The 20,982-nt window shown below is 38.0% G+C and overlaps 1 protein-coding gene across 8 annotated transcripts in view; it reads left to right on the top strand.

Moving 5' to 3' along the window:
• The window catches only part of cobl (cordon-bleu WH2 repeat protein), a 50,164-nt gene that overhangs the window by 3,418 nt on the left and 25,764 nt on the right, over positions 1-20,982 (top strand). For 4 of the 8 annotated variants that reach the window (XM_029503796.1, XM_029503800.1, XM_029503793.1 and 1 more), the window contains 7 exons: positions 8,291-8,485; positions 10,074-10,284; positions 12,238-12,466; positions 13,725-13,769; positions 14,493-14,581; positions 14,871-14,942; positions 19,741-19,917. In XM_029503796.1, the coding sequence (XP_029359656.1) occupies positions 8,291-8,485; positions 10,074-10,284; positions 12,238-12,466; positions 13,725-13,769; positions 14,493-14,581; positions 14,871-14,942; positions 19,741-19,917 (1,018 nt within the window). The remainder of the gene's footprint in view (positions 1-8,290; positions 8,486-10,073; positions 10,285-12,237; positions 12,467-13,724; positions 13,770-14,492; positions 14,582-14,870; positions 14,943-19,740; positions 19,918-20,982) is intronic. The other 4 variants (XM_029503795.1, XM_029503797.1, XM_029503798.1 and 1 more) reach the window with 4 other exon arrangements.

Raw genomic sequence — 20,982 nt, 5'->3', positions numbered from 1 at the left:
TCAAGGCTAATGGTCTCTGCTGCGTGCTGGGTGCATGGAAGATTTTTAGAGCGATGCCGATGCATCCTCCCCAGCCTACACAGCCTTCATAATATCCACTTCTGTTAGAAGTTTAATGTTTGTGTGGTCTGCCATGAGCTTAACCCTGCTGACTAAGGGAGTTCCCTGTTTTGTTTTGTTTTATTACTTTTACTGAAAGGCTATACCATTTGCACTTTTCGCAGAGGAATCTGTTTGTGGTCACATCTGTATACTTAGGGTTATGACAGTTTAAATTTAACTTTTTTTGAAATTTGAGATAGGTGAGAAAGATAGAGTGCTCGAAGCTATGGGTTGTTGGCAGTGGTGCAGTATGCATCTGGTTATATCTGCACTCATTTCACAGACCGTCCTGTTTTAAATAGAGAGGGTGTGGATGTAGTGTAGGATTTGACCAACTGACGGAGAATATTATATCACAAGGATGCCTGCGGTTGTAAACTTTATTCTGTGCACATTTCAGTTCTGTGAACGCACTGAACACATGGTGCGAAGCAATTCACTTCCTACTTGAATGCTGAAAGTGCTGTGGTGCTCAAGAATTCAGGATTTTTTCTTAATCTGCATGTCATTAGTGATTTTAGCAATGTCTACTGTGACAAATGTGTGCAGTAAAGTCGGAGTTTATTATAAGGCCAGAGACAGTAGGATGCAATTAAACCTCCTTGGTCTGTGCACAATGAAGAAACACTGCCACTCTGAACACATTTTTTCCAAAGCCACGGTGCATCGTAAACATTGGAGACATCTAGACTGGGTTTATTTATAGACCCTTGTGCTTTTTGGTTCCCAGATACTGTATCTAATCTATTTGATATTATTTGCCACCATTTGTCCCAGCTGAAAGACAGCAGTAGAACTGGCAAACACCTTTAACACCAAACGATACTGTATCTCTGTGTGTTATGCAGCTGTTATGTGCTGCGCAGATTTATTTCTGGAAGCTTTCTCTCATATGTTAGCCACTCCGGTATGTGGGTTTGTCAGGGACAGATGGACTGAATGTGTGTGTGTGTGCACAGATGGGACAGACTCCTCAAACACCAACTGATATGCCATACGAGTGGTATCGCTTGATAAGGCCAAGGTGGTGAAGTGCGCTTCTCTCACGCACAGGCTGAAAACGCTTCGGCATATTTTTAAATGAGCAGCTATCTTGAATAGAGAGAAAACAAAGTGTACCAGACTTTTGTGCCACTACATTAGAGAAATAGCAGTATTTTAAGGTGTTATTGTCAGAAAGGAGCACATTGTATTACTGCATTTAACCTTCCTTTAAAGTAACTGAATTGTTGATTATTTTCTTGTTAACAGATGGCGTGACAAAAAACAATCTTGTGATATTTATAAAATGCCAACAAAAAACAGAAATCACCTTTTAGCTTTTTTGTTTTTCAAATTAGATTTGACATTATTCAATTTATTATACTTGTTTAATTGTTTTATACTATTTTTTTATATAAATTCAAATGTTCTGGGATGCTTATATGTTATGTCTTTTTAACATTAAACAATAGTAGTAGTCTAAGTGTTTTTCTTTTTGTCTCCGGCAGGAGCTCTCTCTAATTGGACAAGCAGCTTAGGGAATTGAGGACAAACTAATTGTTATTTCCTGTTGTTCTGCTTCTACATTCCATCTCCTATCGCTCTCTTCTCCATGTTGGGCTCCACCCATCTCCACATTTCTGTTCCCTTTATTTTTGCCCTCCATAGCTTTGTGGAGTTTTGTGGCACCTTAGATTCCCTCATGGCTCTCTACTACCACCAGGGACTTGAAATGAACAGTACAGAGAAAACACCAACTCACTGAGAAAAGAAGAATTATACTCCAAATGCATACGAGACTTCACAATGGCTCTCTCCAAGACCCTTGTTACAATTTAACTATGGAGTTTTTATTATGGAATGAAATGTACGATTTTGGAAAAAACCCTAACCTTAACCCAGTTTTGAGAACATGTAGCGTTGATCAAAGATGATAACCTTGGCCTGCTGAAGGCATACTCACAATATCAGAGTACAGAGTTGCTTGGTTTTACTTGGTACAAAGACCATTAATAACATCTCTCCTTTTGTTTACTTTTGGGTTTAGGTTTTGAGAAGAGTAAGTCACATTTAACCAAATAGAATCCCTACATTTTTTTCCCCAGTAGTGCATCAAGTTGGTTTCTTGCTTCTATTTTTGAAAAATTGTTGTCTTGGAAGATGTCTTGTTTTAAAACACCCTTATGTGTCACCAGTCACAAGTGAAGAATATGACTAAATGCGTCAGTAGAGCAGAGGGTAGGAAAGAAGATGAAAGGGCATGTAGGCTTGGGCATTGTTACAGTAAATGAGTTTCTCTCATTTCAACAGGTGTGAAATAGATGTTTCTGGATTACTGGTTGTTGACTCATCCTAAAGTTAACTACAATATTGCCTCAATGTAAAACCTTTAAATGACTGTAAAGAGACTAAGCAACTTAATTGATCCCTAATGGGTAAAAATTCACTTAGCACCTGTGGTGCGGTGCTGTCTTTTCATCTCCCGTGGGTTATTATGTTACTGAAACATTTTTTGCAGAGCTGTAACCTGGTTGTTTGAGATGTCACTTGGTAATGAGGTGAACTTGGTTGTTTGTGCTCTGATAAACAATTTCAAGACTAAAATATTCTTATTTTAAAAGGTTGTTGTTGGTGAAACAGAAAAAGTACATAGTAGGTGCTCAGACAAACTCATGGAAGTACAGGTTTGTTTGACCGTGGTGTGACATTTATTCGCATATCATGGAGCAATGTAAAGCAGTCTGATCATTTTTAATGTGTTTAAGATAAAGCTATTGGTAAAACTGGTGTTGGTGTGCATTATTTTAGGTGTCTTATTAAATATGTTAAAAAAGTCTTCTTTGTGGAAAGGTGCTAACCCCTTGACACCTAAATTTATTTCCGATTGTATAAAAATTATGTGTATAATTATTTGTGTTTTTGCTCTCAAGTAGACATTAAATTTGGTGGAGATTGTTAATTTGACCATAGCACATGCATGTATTGAATCCACACAAACCAGCATTTGGAGAATAAATATGCTGTCATGGCTGCATTCTGAATGGAAGAGGTTTGAGCCAAATTCGCAAAAATCAGCATCATGGGATTAAAGTTGGACTCAGCAGTTAAATGTTTTTAAAATCTTTTCTAAATTGCCTGCTGCAATCTTGAATTATAAAAATCATTTTGAATGTAAAATTGTATACAATTTCTGACTGAATTAATGTATTTCGGCAGAGCTTAAGATACAAATATGTCTACAGACTGTCCTTTGCTGCACTGGTGTATTTTTTTTTTTTGTACTTGACTGTAGTGGTGTGGTCAGTGTAGAGGCCGCCTCAGTCATGTGAATAGAGAGTCTGACCAGCATTATCCCTAAGACAGCTTGTGTGGCGTTCCTGTGGAGTGGTGAGTGTTTTAACTACATGGCTGGTAATATGAGCATCAAGGCATATGTTGAATTAGATGCTAGCGTGCCTAGCAACTGCAAACAAATGCTTTTCTGGGCTCAGATGACTACAAAACTACAGTGTGTGTCCTCATTCACTTGTGTTTCTGGTTCTGGTCCTCTTTGTATGCATGCAATCAAAATCCGCAGCTGCTACTAAACTGAGGTCCGCTCTCTTCCACAGTCAAGTGGTGTTAAATATAGGTTGCCATGGGGACACCATGACACCCAAGGGGTATGCTGAGTAGGTAGCAGGACAGAGTTTGTGTGTGTTTAGGGTTTGCTGGGAGTGGCTGAGGCTCCAGGATGTGTGTGTCATTAACATTGTGCCCTATGCACAACAGGAATTGAAAACTCAAGTGTCACTTTGGCTCTAATTTGCTTGTGTGAGTACTTATATGTAAGTGCATGAGTGACCTCTTTAAGAAGCACTCATGTTGGCTCTGTGGAAGCTTCTACTCCTCACTGTTGTATCTTATCTATATCTGAAATAATATTCTATGTGATTCGTACACTCGTGTCACAGAATGCAGCCATGATATTTTTAAATTGAATTTATCTTGCTGTGTTGCTTTGAATGAATTTTGTTCTTTAGTTGCAGTCATTTACCTTTATAGTACTATAACTAGACCCTATGATGTCCAACCCTCTCTATCATCGAAGCAACTGCTGGCCATTTCAGTCCTCACACCGTTATTAAAAACAATGACAGGAATTGGAAGATGCTCAGCAGGGCTAATTGTGTTCAGTCTCACTTATCTGACTCAGGTGTTGTAGATGCTTGTGGACTTTACGGGCAAGTATATACAATTCACACACTTTATCGCACGTCCATTACATAGCTGGGCATTTGTGTGGCAGGACAGACTGGATTTAATACACATGGCCTCTCCCAGCTCTTAGGGAAGGATAGGCAATTGTGTGGTATGTGCCTGTGTGTGTGTGTGTGTATTGAAGAGAGTCTTTTCTAAACTCCTTTAACTTGTGTTGTTTTCTACATAAATACTCGTCCATTGCCATAGAGTTCTTGTTTTGTCCATTGTTTTTATTCTCAAAATGCACAGTGTGCCATAATGAATTAGGTCAATCTGTGCCACCTTTTGGGCCAATTAATCTGCTCCATTCCCACTTGGTTGTCTTCATTAGAGGATAGTAACTCATTGTTTCAGCATTCCTATTGTAGCACAATGTTTGTATGTCTCAGACTGGGGACACGTCTGAATATCTACCTGCTGTAATGAGTGTCTGACTGGCTGAGTGACTTACTCTGTGAAAGTTTCTGTCTGTCGCCTTGAATCATATTTTATACCAAGTGTAGTATCTCACACCAACACGAGACTTTGTTATATAGACCGGCTCAATCTGTCAGTCTTTGTTTCTCTTGTTGCCCCATTTATAGATCCCATTTATATGCTGTTTGGCCATCGATCACTAGACACTAACAGCAGATGATAAAGGAAGTTAAAAAATGAAAATGACTTTAAACAAAAATACCAGACCATTTCTGAGTGTTATTTGTACTGGTAAGGTACTGGTAATGCTGACAGAGCACAATTCAGAGCAGAAACTAATATGTTCCGTTATTTTCTTTTTAAGGCTGTTTCCATGTCTGGGATAAGTACAGTCCCTAACGGTTCTTTCCCAAGCACAACTGTCTCCAATGTGTCTGATCAAAAATGTGTCTGATTATGTAAATTAACTTTTCAATTGATTTGCATGCTGGCACTGTGTCTACAGTCATCTGCCCAAACCTAGAATTAGATGTAACTTAAATTTTTGCTTATGTCGTGAAATCACCTGACACCTTTTCCATCTCACTGTGGACCAGTTGAATTTGTCCTTCACATTTATTGTGTGCTTTTCTCTGAACAGTATATCCTTTATTTATACTTTTGCATAAGCACCATACATGCACAAAAACACAGTCATGTTTCCATATCTAGGTATGATTTATCCTGAGTGGCTGATCAGGAGTGACCATGGTTGCCTGCACGCACACTGTAAATACACACACATACATAATGGGACTAATCTGTTAAAGGGCCTAGCCCACACAGAAAAGCAAATGACTGTCAGCTGTTTATTGACCGACATTTTAAACTGAAATCATTGGTTACTATTCACTGAGAGGAAAGGGTGACCACTTATAATGGTTTGTGCCCACTTAACTCTAATACTTATAGAAGTCCTGAATTTCATTTCTTACCTTTTGATCCATTTATGTCATTAAGAATGGTATCATAGACACCTGAACCTTCTCGGCTAAATCATTAGCTCACCATTAGCTTTTTGGCAATAATACAGTACAGGCCAAAAGCTGGGACACACTTTCTCATTCAAATGAATAGGAAAGTGTGTCCAAACTTTTGGCCTGTACTGTAACTCGCAAAGGATTACTTACAGGTGACAAATTAACAGAACTGACATGTTGCAATTGATCATAAATTTGGTATTCCTATGTTTAGTTTTGTTGTTTATTTGTTTTTTTTTTTGTTTTGTTTTTTTTAGAAATATACCTCTAATATATCCATCTGAATTTTTTGTTGTTTCAAAATGTTTCACAATAGCTGTTACATCTTTATCATTATCTTGTAAGTCTATTTAAACTGGGGACTGCAGCCTATGATGTTCTCTGTTTTTGTCTTGCAGATGCTCACATGTTTTCATGGATGATTTATCAGACCACATGATACTAAAGTACTTTTGGCACTTTCAGTCAGTTTCAAACAGCCTTTTCTAACTTTGAACCTATTTGATGTGGATTGAGACTGTTATTCTTCTAAACATTAATGACAGTGCCCTTAACGGCTCAAGCCTCAACAAATAACAATATATTTGACAAAGAATAATAAGGAATACAGAATGATGAAGGTAATATATCCTTGTTAATGCTGTTTAGTCAGGTGAAAAGAACTGAGTGGTTGTGAAAGGTCCATTAGCAAGCTTATGTGTGTGCATCTGTGTGTGTGTTTGACTTCATTTGTAATTCAGTCACCGTAGCAGGCCAGCACTTACTGCCCCCCTGTGCTGAAGCAGGGTTTCTTGCTTGTTGTTCCCTGCCTCTCCATCTCCCCCTCCCTCTGTTTACACTCACTTATTCTAACTCTGTGGGTGATGAAGCTTTTTCTAAAGGAGTCTTTGTGTGTGTGAGAGCTGGAGGAAGAGAGAGAGAGAGAGAGAGAGAGAGAGAGAGAGAGAGAGAGAGAGGGAGAGAAATGTTTTGGTCAGACAAACAGCATGTGAGATGGAGAGAAGGCTACTGGTTGGACTGGGCCCAGTGCTCAGCAGTGCTGCAGTTCTACAGCGTCCAACTACTTTTACTTCCAAAGACACAGACTCAACAAAACTAAACTATGTTTTTAACTGCACTTTAAATCAGACCTTTCAATTCTGGTTCAGAAATAATCTGTACAGTGATTGGACCCTTCAGTAAACCTTTCAGTCTATATTTAGGTCTGTCAGTCCACAGAAATGAATTTCTTTGTTTTATTATGAGTCAATGACATTATAGGTCGTGCAGGTGAAAGTTAGTTGATATTGGACGTAACTGTTAATGGTTAACTTAAGCCAGGGTAGAGTCCGCTCTCTGTCTACATTCGCGTGCATTCTTCCTTTGCTGTGCTGTCTCTGCCTTCACACAGAGCATGAGTATCTTGAAGGAAACTTCATTATCCGTGACTGGACAGCACTGAACATGAACACTTTCTTTGAGAGAAACAAATCTTTGGAACTGGATTTATAAACAGTCTGATATATAACATTACTGGAACACCTAATCAACACAAGGACTGTTTTTAAAGTGAGTGTGATGTTTTTCTTATGTTATCTAAAGCTAATGCATGTAAATTTGTGCTATGAGGACAGGGAGCGAGACCATGATGAAATATGTGACAGATAGTGGCTTTTAATCATTGTGAGCAGTGTTGGATATCTGTCTAATCAGCTGTATCTGTCAAAGAGGAGTACAGTTTATGTTGAACCGAGGTTCAATGCGCTGGTAGTATCTCATAACTCGCATGCCATTGACATCTGACAGATCTCCAGCCACAAGAGCTTTGGTTTGTGTGTGTGGACTTTAATATTGTAGTCTGAAAATTGCTAAAATCAAAATTGTGCACTGTAGGCAAGGGTTAGTTAGAATATTTAGGAGTGATATTCAAGAAGGTGTTATAATGAATTATTTAATTTTTTGCCAAAAACCCCTGGGGGACAGATAGAATTAACAGCTGCCCATCTGGACAACCAAGAGGTATATCTGAGCATATCTGTTGTGTGTATGTTATGTAATCTAATTGAAGAGAAATGTTGTGGGCAAAGAGAAACAGAAGAGAGAAAAGAGAGTCATTGGTATTTAGACTGCCCCTGAAGTGGTGGCAAAGGGTTGTTGTTCATTATGCTTCAATGCTATGTTGCTAAGACTAAACTCAAGGAAAACAAAAATGACTCAGCTGAAAATAAAGTTATATCTACATCAGTATTTGTTCATATGAGATTCAATAAAAGTGGATCAGAATGTGAATACAGTGCATTAAAATAAAAAAGGTGTGTTGTTAACCAGGTGAAATTCTGATTAGTTGATTAACTGACTCATGCATGAGTTCTAAACATGATGTTCAAAAACTAAAGGCAAAATGAATGCCTGTTTTATGTACAGTGCTTTAGTGCTCTCTTCATATGGTCAATGATGAAGTAAAAAAATAGTCAAGAAACTTAAAACAATCAATTATAAAGTATTTTAAAGTATGTAATCTTTATATCATCATTATGGTTTCTGCCTAGAAGGAGAATGAAGGCCCGTGCCCCACCACCACCCCAGGTCCCTCAACCTGCTCCTCGCCATATCTTCAGAAATGCAGCGCCTGATGAGGGAGGGACATCAGGTATGGATGCCAAAGAGAACATGCTCATGCCCAGAGTGGCTCTCCAGCTAACTCTCCCCACGGGGTACAAGACCTCTGTAACTGAGGACGGCAGGTGAGAGGATGGGGTTGGGGGGGCACACAACCACAAATTATCATGCACATTTCTTTCTTTCTTTTCAATAACTTCTGTAGTTTGTATTATCTATGTTTTTTACAATGCAGTGGGGTGTAGAACCTGTTGTATTCAAATATCCAGAAGCCAAATTGTTGGCTTATGGACAAATATAAGGACCACAGTTCATGCTTTGCTGTAGAATTATATTTGTTAGAAGTTCTCTTCAAGTTGATCAGTTGTCAGACAAACAGTATGAGACCCATTTGATGTTTCTGGGTCTGTATGGGTTGCTGTGCCAGTGAGGCCCCTGTTGAGGGTGCATTGTCACAGAGAGTGGACAGACGAAGCCTGACCTGCTACAAACGCCCTCTGCCCATAATGATGTTCTCATCTGTGGGCCAGGAAATCAAGCACACCTCCATTATACCAAAAGAGAAGCTTTGGTAGCAGGTATCTCTGTGATAAATAAGTGGGTTTATCAGAATGCAAGCCTTTTTTACCTTTGAAAATGGCCTACATTGCTTTGAACTTTTACAAAAGGTTGTTCGTTCACTCCTTTTCGGTATACTTTAGTATCCTCTGTTACTCTGATATTATATTATGGTCAGTGATAAGGGTGTGGATTCCTTATTCCAGATGATTTATAGTAAAATATCACTGAACATTACATTTTAGCTGCAGGTGTTACAGTGCAATGTCTCCAAACTCAATAACTCAATAGATAGTTGTTTCTTAACAGCGCAACCTTCAAACAATCAATTTAGTAGGTGATCAGCAGTTGAACAAATAAGATAAAAAGAGATACCTGTTGATGAAAAAGAATTTCAAACAGTAAAGTGTTTTGTACCTATATTTCAAGATACATTTCATCATCTTTGGGAGGCATTACTGTAGACAACTTTCCAACCCGTCTAATTAATTTTTATTCATGTGCCACAGTAAAAAATGATTTAAAAAATGTTGAGATGAAAATGCCCCTACACTATCTTCATAAATGAAAATGATGATAGCTTGGACTGGGGATTTGGACGAGTTAACATTTCACAGGCATTCAATACTACACTACCACTCCTCGTTTTAGCTGTTACTGTGTCTAGTTGTTGGTGATTGTCAATGGTGTCCTTTGTAATGGTGTCTCTCTCAATTCTGTCATCTGATCTGGCTTTTCTCAGAAAACACTGCCTTGGTTTCTTTATCTGAAGACAGGCACTTAGTACTAAAGGTCTCCAGGCCTACCCATCACTTGAAATGACCTGCATCTCTCTTTTCCATTTATTCAATTTCATGTGAAAATAAATGATGTCAGTTTAAAAGTCATGTCCTTTGTGTCTGCCAATTAGCTAGTCCCACTAAGCACAACAGGTGAGAATATGACTTGTTGTATAAAGTAATTACTATTCTCTTTACTGGGGCTAAAGCTAAGCAGGCTTTGTAACTCTATCTTGTCCCCTTCACCTCTGTCTTTCTCCTGTGCTCCCCATTTCTTCCCATGGTTCTTTTATCCAAACTCCCTCCCTCCTCCTCCTCACTCTCTCTTTCACTTTCTCCCTCTCTCCTCCCTTCTCTCTCATCCTCACTCTCTCAGTAAGGCGCTGATGGACCTTTTGGTTGAGCTGTGTAGCCGTTACCACCTAAATCCAGCACTGCACACCCTGGAGCTGCTGTCACCAGAGGGCCACTCTTTGGGGTTCAAGCCCAATGCTTTTCTGGGCTCCCTTAATGTGGCCTGTGTCCTGATAAAAGAGAAAGTCTGGGAGGAGAAAGCAGTGCGCAGACCAGCTCCCAAAGTGCCAGAGGTGAGCTACAGGGGCGGCTGACTCTGTAATCAGGATGCCCTTCCTGCCATGTTTACTTTGTACTATTTTGCACTTTATACTTGTCACAGTATATTTAAACCTTGCTGAAACAAGGTTGAGATTATTGTGCTATTTGATTGCAGAGATATTTATTTTACATTTAAAAAATATCCAAATTAGAATTTTACTTCAAAGCTTTCCATTTTTGTTGTCTTTTGTAGATAGAATAATTGTAGCGTCTGCATGGAGCACACCCATCAGCCACAGCATTAAAAAGGGTAACTGGTTTTAATGTTGTGGCTAATCGGTGTGTACATGTTGCACCTTACCCTGAAACATTATGTAATACTCATCCATTTCGTCCCCACTCAAACCTCCGACTGCTGGCAGAAAGCAAGGCCAGTGAAGCCTATAAGGGCCCATTCTCAGGTAGGAAGCTGGTTCTGATAAAACTGGCCCAGCATGATATTGGAGTCAGTTCTCATCCAGTCTAAATTCACCTTTTCTGCCCTCTCTATTTTTAGACAGCTTCTTGTCATGTGTTTCACAGCTAGATAGTTTATCTCAAATTATATTTTCTACTAAGGAGAGTCTTTGTCTCTACCCTTTTCTCTGCCTCTCCTCTGCTCTCCTCCTACAGTTTGAATATTTGATGAGTGCCTTACCTTTAGTTACCATGCATTATTTCTCTGCTCTTCTCAGGGCTCAGTGCTACTCTCTCTCCCTTTGACCCCACCTGGCTCGATGCCAGAGACAGAAACTGCTGCCAATCATTCTCCTTCTGTTTTATCTATTTGCTTATTGTACGACCTGCCCCAGCATTTGAATTAAACTTCATGTACTATTTCTTTCAAGCCCATTAGATACAGTCAGCTGAAAAAAATGTAGTCTAATAAAAGAACAAGCCATCCTTTATGGGGGGCTATTATGTTGGAATAATTATAGCTGTTGATTCAACTTAATGGTATTGAGGCTGCAGATGATGCAGTTATCAAACTGTGTTGTGCTATGTTGTGAAGTTTTCTTATATTTATTTTACTCTCATTAATATGAATTAGGATTACATAAACTCATGCAAAAAAATTGACCTGGAAAGCAAATTTAAGCATAGTTTTAAGCAAACCTTAGAGGTGCAGGTCAATTGCTTGCCAAATGTTTTTAAATAGGCGCATCAGACAGACTGAAATGAGTTTCAGTATAACACAGTTCAGTCAATTTTGTATAATTTTAAAAAGTAACCAAATTGAGTTTGTTTGTCCATCCATTTATCAGTTTAATTGTTTATTTATCATATCTATAAAATCTACACTGGCTAGATTGACTGAAAATTTGTTTTTTGTTTTTTTTTTTGCAGTTATACAAAAAAGAATGAAAACCCTGTTTATATTGGAAAAGATATAAGCTTTGTTTAGCACAGGATGACAGTGATAAAGTGAATGGGTGATTTATAAATTCTTTAGCTTTTTGATCTCTGAGTGGGGTGTGTGTTTTTATAGAAGCGTATTTGTACCACTTAGTAATAAAGCTTGCTGTAGAGAGTGGCACATCTGTCTTTTCTCCATGAGAACACTTGGCAGCATTGTGGGATTGACTAACTACACAAACATCCCAAATTAAGTGCATTCCTGCACACACACACACAGAGGCGACATTTCCTACCTATTAACTGTTACTTTTTCTGACAGCAACGGAAGTCTAAATTTAAGTTACTAATTACAGAAGTGTCTCTGTGTGTTAGGAAGTTTTTATTTCCCTTCATTTCTCCATCTACAAGAAAAGCTGGACTCCAAAGAAAGCAAAGAAGTTTCCATGTTTTCCAAGACATAGGTGTCAAATGTATTTTCTGTAACTAACATTTTCAGTGGAATTCTGTGTGAATCAGCCATTGCTTTGGGATTTAAAACTTGCTGCTGATGTCTAATTTATTTGTACAATTTTCACTGTTTGTACCAGAAAACAGTACGTTTGATGGTGAACTACCATGGTAGCCAGAAGGCAGTCGTACGGGTTAATCCCCTGGTCTCACTGCGGGAACTGACACCAAGTATCTGCGAGAAGTGTGAGTTTGACCCTGCACATGTCCTGCTCCTGAAGGACGCCATCAGTCGCCACGAGTTACCGCTGGACAAATCTTTGACAGAACTGGGGATCAAGGAGCTCTACGTTCATGATTGCAGCCTAGGTAAACCTCATCCACATTGTCTTTGTGCAATTTCATGTCTCTTCAAGAGTGGGATTCATTCACTTCATTCACATAAATCACTCTATGATTGAAACTAGGGCTGAAACTAGGGCTGAACAATGAATTTAAATGCAATTTGAAAAAGCAATATGGCCAATGCAAATTCAAATTCACAAGAGCTGAATTTTTGATGGTAAAATTAAATAAAATATGTCATAACATACAATTATAAATCAAGTATTTTGGTTTTGCAGTGATGGCTTGGCCTACAAATACTACTCTATAGATTTAAAGGAGTGTGTGTGACCCCATTCATACTGTGGGTTTCAGACCTTAAACGACATAATTTTTAAAAAAGCACAAACATTTTATTTAGTAATTAAAATAAAGGAAAATTTGACATATTGCATAACTAATGAATATAATGAAATAATGAATAAATATCTTGTACCAATTATTATAAAAATAATAATGATATTACCTTATTATTTACAAAGCACTTTTAAAAATGCCCAAAGATGCTTTACAGGAAGCAAGTAAATTAAAAACAAAGCAATAAAGATTTGAAAAGATGGGTCTTGAATTGTGATTTAAATGTGACGCCATTGAAATCAATGAGAGATTTCAGGGGTGAGTTCTAGAGGTTGGGAGCAGCAACTGAGTCTTGTACTTGAACAGCATCTCTTTAAAGCACTTCCAGTGAAATAGCCCACAAAAATAGCATTACACTGCATCCTGCAGTACAGCATGACCAGCTGTAAATTTTTATTGACATCAAGTCATATGAAGTCAATTTCAATATTGGTTTAGCCAGCAGCAGGAAAAAAAAAAAACATAAGCCAAAATTTAAGCATGTGCTTCTGATGTTAATCTCAATAGACCTTGGCAAAAACAATTTGTCCAGGGTTGTACAGTAAATAGTGAATGTAATCCTTTATCTCATAGGGAGTTGAAATATGGTTTAACATTTGCTTTGATAACAAGTAACTAAAGTAACAGTCCACAACCATGAATATTTATAAATATAGTTCTTATCATGGAGTGTGATCTTAGAAAGAAAGCAGAAAAGCTTGTGGTTTATGGTCATGAGGATTTGAGCTGTGATATTTATAATTATGTAATTTTGATGGTCACATACTATTGTGTATTGACTATTATTTAACTTTGACTTCATTCAGGCCACGAAACCAATGGAAAATCTTTTTTCGTCAGTTTTCTATATATAACTAAATGTGTATTAAAATGTTGTGTTTTCCAGTTCTCCAGCCTAAAATGGCTTCTGCCCCTGCTCTTAACTGCTCAGGTATTAGTCATGATGAGTCCTGTCTGTCTTAGTGTCGCTGGTTTTATTCAAATCCATGTTGATGTTTAACCCAATGCACCTCTGCTTGCTCATTAACCTTAGTGTGTGTGACACGTGTTTGCTTGTTCATCCACCCTCTTCAAAGACATCATCTGTTGGTGAAGTGTCACTGTTAGTTTCATTAACATTGTCCCCTAAATTTGAAATAATTAATTTTTAAATTACCTTGCCTCTGCTTATTTTTGTAATCCAAATCACTCTATAGTATAGTTTAGATTCTTTTAATGGTTAGATAACCCTTCTGTGTCCTCAAACCAACAGCATCATCATCACCTTTATCTACTTTGTGCTTTGTAGACTGTGATGATTAAGGTTTCAAGGGAGGCCTTGAGAAAAATAAAACTATAATGCCCCCTACAGAGGGAAATCAACCATTGCTCTATTCTGTTATGAATGTAATGAATTAAAACAAGTATCCAGTATTTAGGGTAGAAAATGTAGACTACTCCAATACTTTTGGAAATATTTATAACATTGCAAACATTTATTTCTCCTTTCCAAATTGGAATGAGGAGTGAATTGAATTTCAGATGAAAGTAAAACTAAATTGGTATACATGCAGTGACAGTGTTCCATGAATTCATGGCGATCTGAAGATCTTCAACCATAATTTCTAACTTTCACCCCCCCCCCCCCCCTTTTTTTTTTTTTTTTTTTTGAAAGACTGCATTCGTTCCAGCACCACAACTTTGGGCATAGCAGAGAAGAAAGGCCTCCTTGGTATCTTTCAGTTCAGCAGAAAGAAATCAAAGGTAAGAGTCCAGTTTGCTGTTGTATGTCTGGTGTTCATATTGGTCCTGTATCCACAAGATTCATTCCGAATTTATCATTAATTGGAAAAAAAATGTTGGCATAATTTAGCAGCGACTATTTTCCATATTTAATTTGAAGTAATTTGACAAATATAGGCTGTGCTATAACTAACACACTAACCTCAAGTTTTGCATGCTATCCATACTTATTTATATTGATAGTTTGTACAGGTTAAATGCTTGCATGAACAGTTGAATGCTGCATGTTAGCTGTGCCCTCCATTCACAGACAGAGACAACCTCTATGGACATGGATGACTGTGATGATAGAGTAATCCAAAATACTGACACACAATCTAATGTGAGTACTACTAACACACTTGAAACCATCCAGAGGTCATAAGTGAATTCACAGTAAGATTTTTCTTTTATTGTTATTTCACACTAATGCCATCATGTTAAAATATAAAGTAGCAACAAAAGGAGTTAGTAGTTGGAAATGTTTTTTAAATAACAGATTGTATTGAAGCATACAAAATGGCACATCAGACAGTCTCTACAGTGGACTACTAGAAATATTGCTTCAGTGTTTCAAGTTGCACCTGTGCTGCTTGGCAAGACTCAGATGTTAGCACGAGAGAGTAATATTATAGTTTCTTGGCTGAGCAGTCATGTTCAGACATTTGAGAAAGTCAGACCGTCACTCCCACTTGAGGAAAGCTGCAGGAAATCATCAGGATCTCGGACCAAAACAAACACTTCATCAGGCTGACCTACCTCAGTTGTTTTGTTGGCTACCGCTCCCCTTCATATTCTCTGTCAGCAAGGTGTTACAAAGCCTCCTGAAAATTACCACATATATCACAGCCAAAATCCAAAAAAATTATCAATCAACAATCTAACCACAACCGCCAAGACCACATAGATAGTGCTGTGATGTGCTTGACAGCTATGCTGACAGCCATAGCAAGCGCAAGCATATTTGCTGAGCCAAATCAAAATAAGGGTAACAAAATCAGCTAACATTATCAGGCCATCAAGTCACTTTCCCATCAAGGAGAAGGTCATCAAGGCCAATTCCAAATTCAGGTTTCCCCCTTTAAACAGCTCTTAAAGTTTCTCACCTTGTAGAGGCAAACCAGTTTTGGCTTCATGATCAGACTTGGAGAAAAGTTAATTCGATTCAGAAATTTTGGGGTGATGAAAGAAGTCATTAATACATTTAGCTAAATATCAACTAGCTGCTGTTTAAAGCAGATTACTGCTGTTTTCTTGGTATCAAGTAATTTTAACCAGTCATGTTGTCATTATTTTGAAATTTTATCAAATTAGGACAGGAATTAATATAAGTTTTACTCACACTATTAATAGATGATACATAAAAAAAAACAAGAAGTTATTCATAATCACGTTTATTTGGACAACAATAGGAGCACACATCTTGCTTTTATGTGTGTTTTGCACAGAAGCTTGCCTGAAGAGGCAAGGATGGTACAGAGTTAACATAAAATCATTTATATGTGATATATATGAACGTTTTCCTTGAAGCAATGTTCACACAATACAACTTCTTTCCTGTAAAGATGATTGTTGAGTTGTGGTCATGTGGGCACATGTCCTCCAGAGGGCAGCAAATGTCAGCAGTCTGCAAGGAATCACAGGTCCAAGGAGCCTACACTGTGCTTCTCAGAATTTTCACTCCCCTTTTTCCTTCAAATGATTTCTAAATAATAAAATAGCAATAGAGGATACTGTCACATACTTAAATATATATGTAACCATGCCATATCAGCTAGGAGGATTCAGACAGACAGCTAACTTGAATAACCCAAAAAGGTTAATGGGGGATGTGTGTCATGGGTGTCTTTGGGGCATCTTTGTATTTTAAATCATAAAAATAATGGACAAATTAACTGAATTCATTAATTCCAAGATTAATGTTATGTGTTTAAAATGTGTGCGTGTGTGCCATGAATCCATGCAATGCCAGTTATGCATTTAGGTGCTGCATTAGGCAGCTCTTTAACTTTTAGCTCTATAACTGAATCAAGTTAATTTGATTTGGAAGCCATGAAGCCAGTTGAACAGCAGTCATCTGTTGCTCACCCCAGATCAATATGGCAATTGATTGTATTAGCTGGAAAAGCACTACCTGGCTCATTCTGGTTCACTTCACTTTTCAGTCCAGCATAAAGCCCACGCTTCAATTTCTCCACCCTGAGCTTCTTTGTTCTCTGTGTGGTTGCCACCATTATACCCTCCTCTTCCTGGTCTTAGCTGTCTTTGGGGTCTTCCTATCCTGATTCCAGTGGCTTCATTAGAAGCCTCTGACAGCATATTTTAAAATTTTGTTTAAAAGTTTGAAAAACAATGAAAGAAACAACAGAAGTAAAAAGAAAGAAAACATGGCAGCAGGGAATGAATTTAACATGAAATCTAATGTAAACTGATTGTTTGGAACTTGCTTTGATGTAAAACTGACTGCAATTTCTCAACCATACCACTTTCTCTGGCAGGCTTTAATGCAGCTGGGCTTTTTCTCTCTGATATGATTGTTTCTCTGTTAGGGACTGTTACTGTTATCAGACCACACACATGCATTTGTCCACACAAGCAAACACACACACACACACATGCACAAACATATACTTGCAGTGCTATCAGCTTGAAGGTATCAGATTACCCTACCTTGGCTACATTAGCACTAAAAGCCCAGTCTCTTAACCCTAATTGTTCATTAGGGGCTAATCTACTGTGTGTGTGTGTGTGTGTGTGTGTGTGGGGGGGGGGGGGGGGGGGGGGGGGGGGGGGGGGGGGGGGTTGATACAATAGCATGGCCTTACAATAACATCATCTTAAGGGAACCCCAGCCCTAGATCTTAAGCAAACTGCCGTAAACAACATTGTTATGTGATATTTTGATATTCTTCTCCCCTTCTTTCTTTCTCAATTTGAAAAAGAAGAAGAGATTTTTAACAAGTGACTCTGAGAAACTAATCACCCCAGAAATGATTCCCCAAATTAGCTACTTACTTAGGAAGGACATCCTTTCCTTCTCAAGCTCCTGCTTACAACAGCAAAATGAATTTACAGAGGCAACAATATTGGACTCTGATCTGTGAAGTTATTGCTCAACCTTAAACCGCCAGTACCACTGACATTCATTATTTTTCTATCAATAATCATTATCGCAAATGAAAAGATTTTACACAGTCTGGTGGTTTTCTGGGCTTCCTCTGATGAACTAATGGCTTTTAAAATGCTCTTTTTTTTTGTTAATATTTAAACTGCATTTTAATACTGCATAAAATCTTGTTTTTAATAATGTCCAGGGGTTCAACTTTTAGCCCTGCAATGATGTAGAAAAAGACTTCAAGGTGCAACAGTACACCATGACTTCACTGTTGGGTGTGGTTACATGCACATAAGTGTACACGCAACCACAGTCAGTGAGTTTGGTTCAGAGATGTAAATCAGACAGGGTAGTAAAACACTGCTTTTCAGACTGGTGGTTGTTACATGTTGACTCTAGCGGCGTTTTCATCTCAAATCTGTGAGTCTACTAACCCAACAGGATACATTTTTTACAATTTTAAATTTTAAATTCTATGATAATATATTTAGGTTGTGCAGTATGCATGTCCTTATTTCATCTTAGTATTTAAGTGATCTTTGCAGTTTGCATTGTTTCTCAAGGTGAAATGGATGTTTCATTTAAAAATTAAGGTTTGTTGTCTTGAACCTCACTAGATATTACAAACCCGCAAGTTATACAATAAATCTAAATTTAAATGTAAAGGTTGTCTGAATCTTTTATCTTATTATTATTATTTTTTTTTTGCTATTAATAGGAGGTTAAAAATATTGTGACTGTCGATTTTGTGTCAGTTCTCCAGTCTTTTTCCGTGTTAAACATCTAGTGACACATGATATGACAAAAATGGTGAGTCAGTATATGTTCTGAGTACAATGGGGGTAGTGATTCCATATGGCGAGACACATATAAAGGTTACCTGATAATGCTAGAGGATATCTCCATGCTTAAAAGTACAAAATGTACAAATGTGTTCTATGTCGTCCTTTGTTCAGTCTGTCTTTTTAACTTAAGTGCAATGTAACAGCTTGCCCAATTCATTTTTCATACCATAAAAATCAATGTAAGTCAAATATAGTTTAATGTTTTTACGACATGTGAGCAAAGCTGTAGGAATGCCTACTGGACTTTGTTCTTTGACTTTGTTCTTTTCCCATCCCTCCCCACTGTGAGATGTTCAAACCTTGGGTCCAATTAATTCTAATGATCTGAACCTTATGTTCCCTTTTGCTCTGCTTTTATGCTGTATCTCGGCGTTGTCTGACTGCATCAATTAATCTGCTTTTAAACACTTTTCTTGGGATCTAGGGATCATGGTGGGGGGGTTATTTCCCCCACTGTGCCAAGGGTCTGTACCAAGCTGAGCCATGGGAAGGTTCAGATATTCAGGAGCACTTTGGACTCTCTTTGATCAGATATTGAAAACCATTTTGTGTTCTAATGCTTTAGCCAGGAGCACCCCCCCTCTGGAGATGTGGTTGCACTTGATTCTTTGTCAAATTGATGTTACAAAATTGCCCATACCCTCAGAAACTTGTACATTTGATACCATGTGCTTGGAAGTGTTTTTTGAACTTGTGTAGACATCTGCATGATGGGAATGGGTATAAGGCCCTTTTTAAAGTCGGATATGACATCATTGCTCAAAATAAAGTTGCCCTTTTATCCTTAGAATCAGTCCTTATATTTTTTAAATACATTTAGTGGAATGGTTGCCCATTGAATAAGAAATCAATTATTCTCGGTCTAAATTCTTGGAATCAAGTATGTGCACATTTGTATGGAAGCAGATTTTGAACCTGTTTCCACAAGTTTAATCCACTCAGTTGCGACAAAGCACAACTCTGCTATAAATTTAAAAAAAAATTGATTACCCATTTCAGTAATGGGTGCCCTAACAGCAGCAGAGTGAATTTATATGTCTGTAACGTAGTTGTATGTCTCAGAGATTGTTAGCAAATATTACTGTGCACTGTGCTTCTATATATCTCCATTTGTTCATGTGTGCTTATGAATACCTACTGATCATGGTTTCACCCACATTTGTTCTTAATTTTACTGTCAGCCCCTGTCTACAGCATCCAGAGAAGTTGAAGACCGACCTGGCACCTTGGGCCAGTCTCACTCAGTCATGAATATCTCCAGGTTGTCTCCCAAGGCTGAAACCAAGAAGAGGAGAGCTCCAGCACCACCAGAGGCCCAGACACCCATTATGGAACACACAAACTTCGAGGGATATCAGGTGAGGTGGCAGTTATGTTTACACAAATCAATTTGATGATGCACACCACTGGCATAATTAAAAAAAACTGTGTTTGAAAACGTCACCGTAAAACTTAACAGATATCTAACATGGTACACATTCATTACTACCATCTCTGGAAATGGAATTGTAATTCAGCGTATAATGGGTAGGTCAATCAGGACCAACTCCAGCATTTTCATCTACCACAAGGTCCCAAGTAAAATATCAGAATCTCTTAAACTCTCAGGATGAACCCAGTCAAGATGTCCGAAAGCTGCAGTCTATTTGACACAATCTTTATTATGAGTATTTTGGCCTGAGATTCAGCTTCTCAGGGTCAGAGTGACCTGTATTGTCTACATTAGCATAACAACTCCCTGTTGTCTCATTATATTGTTGTAGTGGTATGCTGGGAAATGTTGTATAGCAACCAACATCCTCCCTCCCTGTGATAATTGGTTGTGTTTATTTGGAGTAGCGAGTGCTCTTGAATCATGTTATCAAGAAGAAATTTCTGTTCTCAAAACGTTATGAGGAGTTCTTTGGCTTAATTAAACAAGTGAAACCCTTGGAAAACATTTCTGTGAAGTGTGCAAAGTTGTTGAATTGTAAGTCACTGAAGAAGCTGCACACACAAGCAGAAATTATCTTATTCATAGTGTCTCTTGCTAAAAGAAATGTATGAGTTCAGATTGAAACGGGATAATGGGGAGAGCAATGAAAGAGACAAATACACGATTTATAATTAATTTTAGCCCAAGTGCATTCTTAGAGAGGATACGATTTAAATTTATAAACTAATCCGAAAGTTTCTACTTCATTGTTTTACTGTAGGGTTAGATTAACTAGAACTGAACTAAATGTGTCCTTCATTGATGGAATTATTTTTGCGTGATCTTTTTGTGCTTGTGTGAGTCTATTGAAGAGCTCTACAGCTTATTTTTAGTATTGGAAATTGTGTTGTGCAGAGAGAGACAGTAATTTATCTCTCCACCTGTCAGACTATGAGTTATGCTAGACACCAGAGTTGAGACACTGAGACACCACTGGGAGTCACCAGGG

The sequence above is a fragment of the Echeneis naucrates genome, chromosome 6, assembly GCF_900963305.1.
Source record: "Echeneis naucrates chromosome 6, fEcheNa1.1, whole genome shotgun sequence".
Classification (NCBI taxonomy): Eukaryota; Metazoa; Chordata; class Actinopteri; order Carangiformes; family Echeneidae; genus Echeneis; species Echeneis naucrates.
The sequence above is the reverse complement of the archived record's forward strand: the minus strand, read 5'-3'. Positions and strand labels throughout refer to the sequence as shown.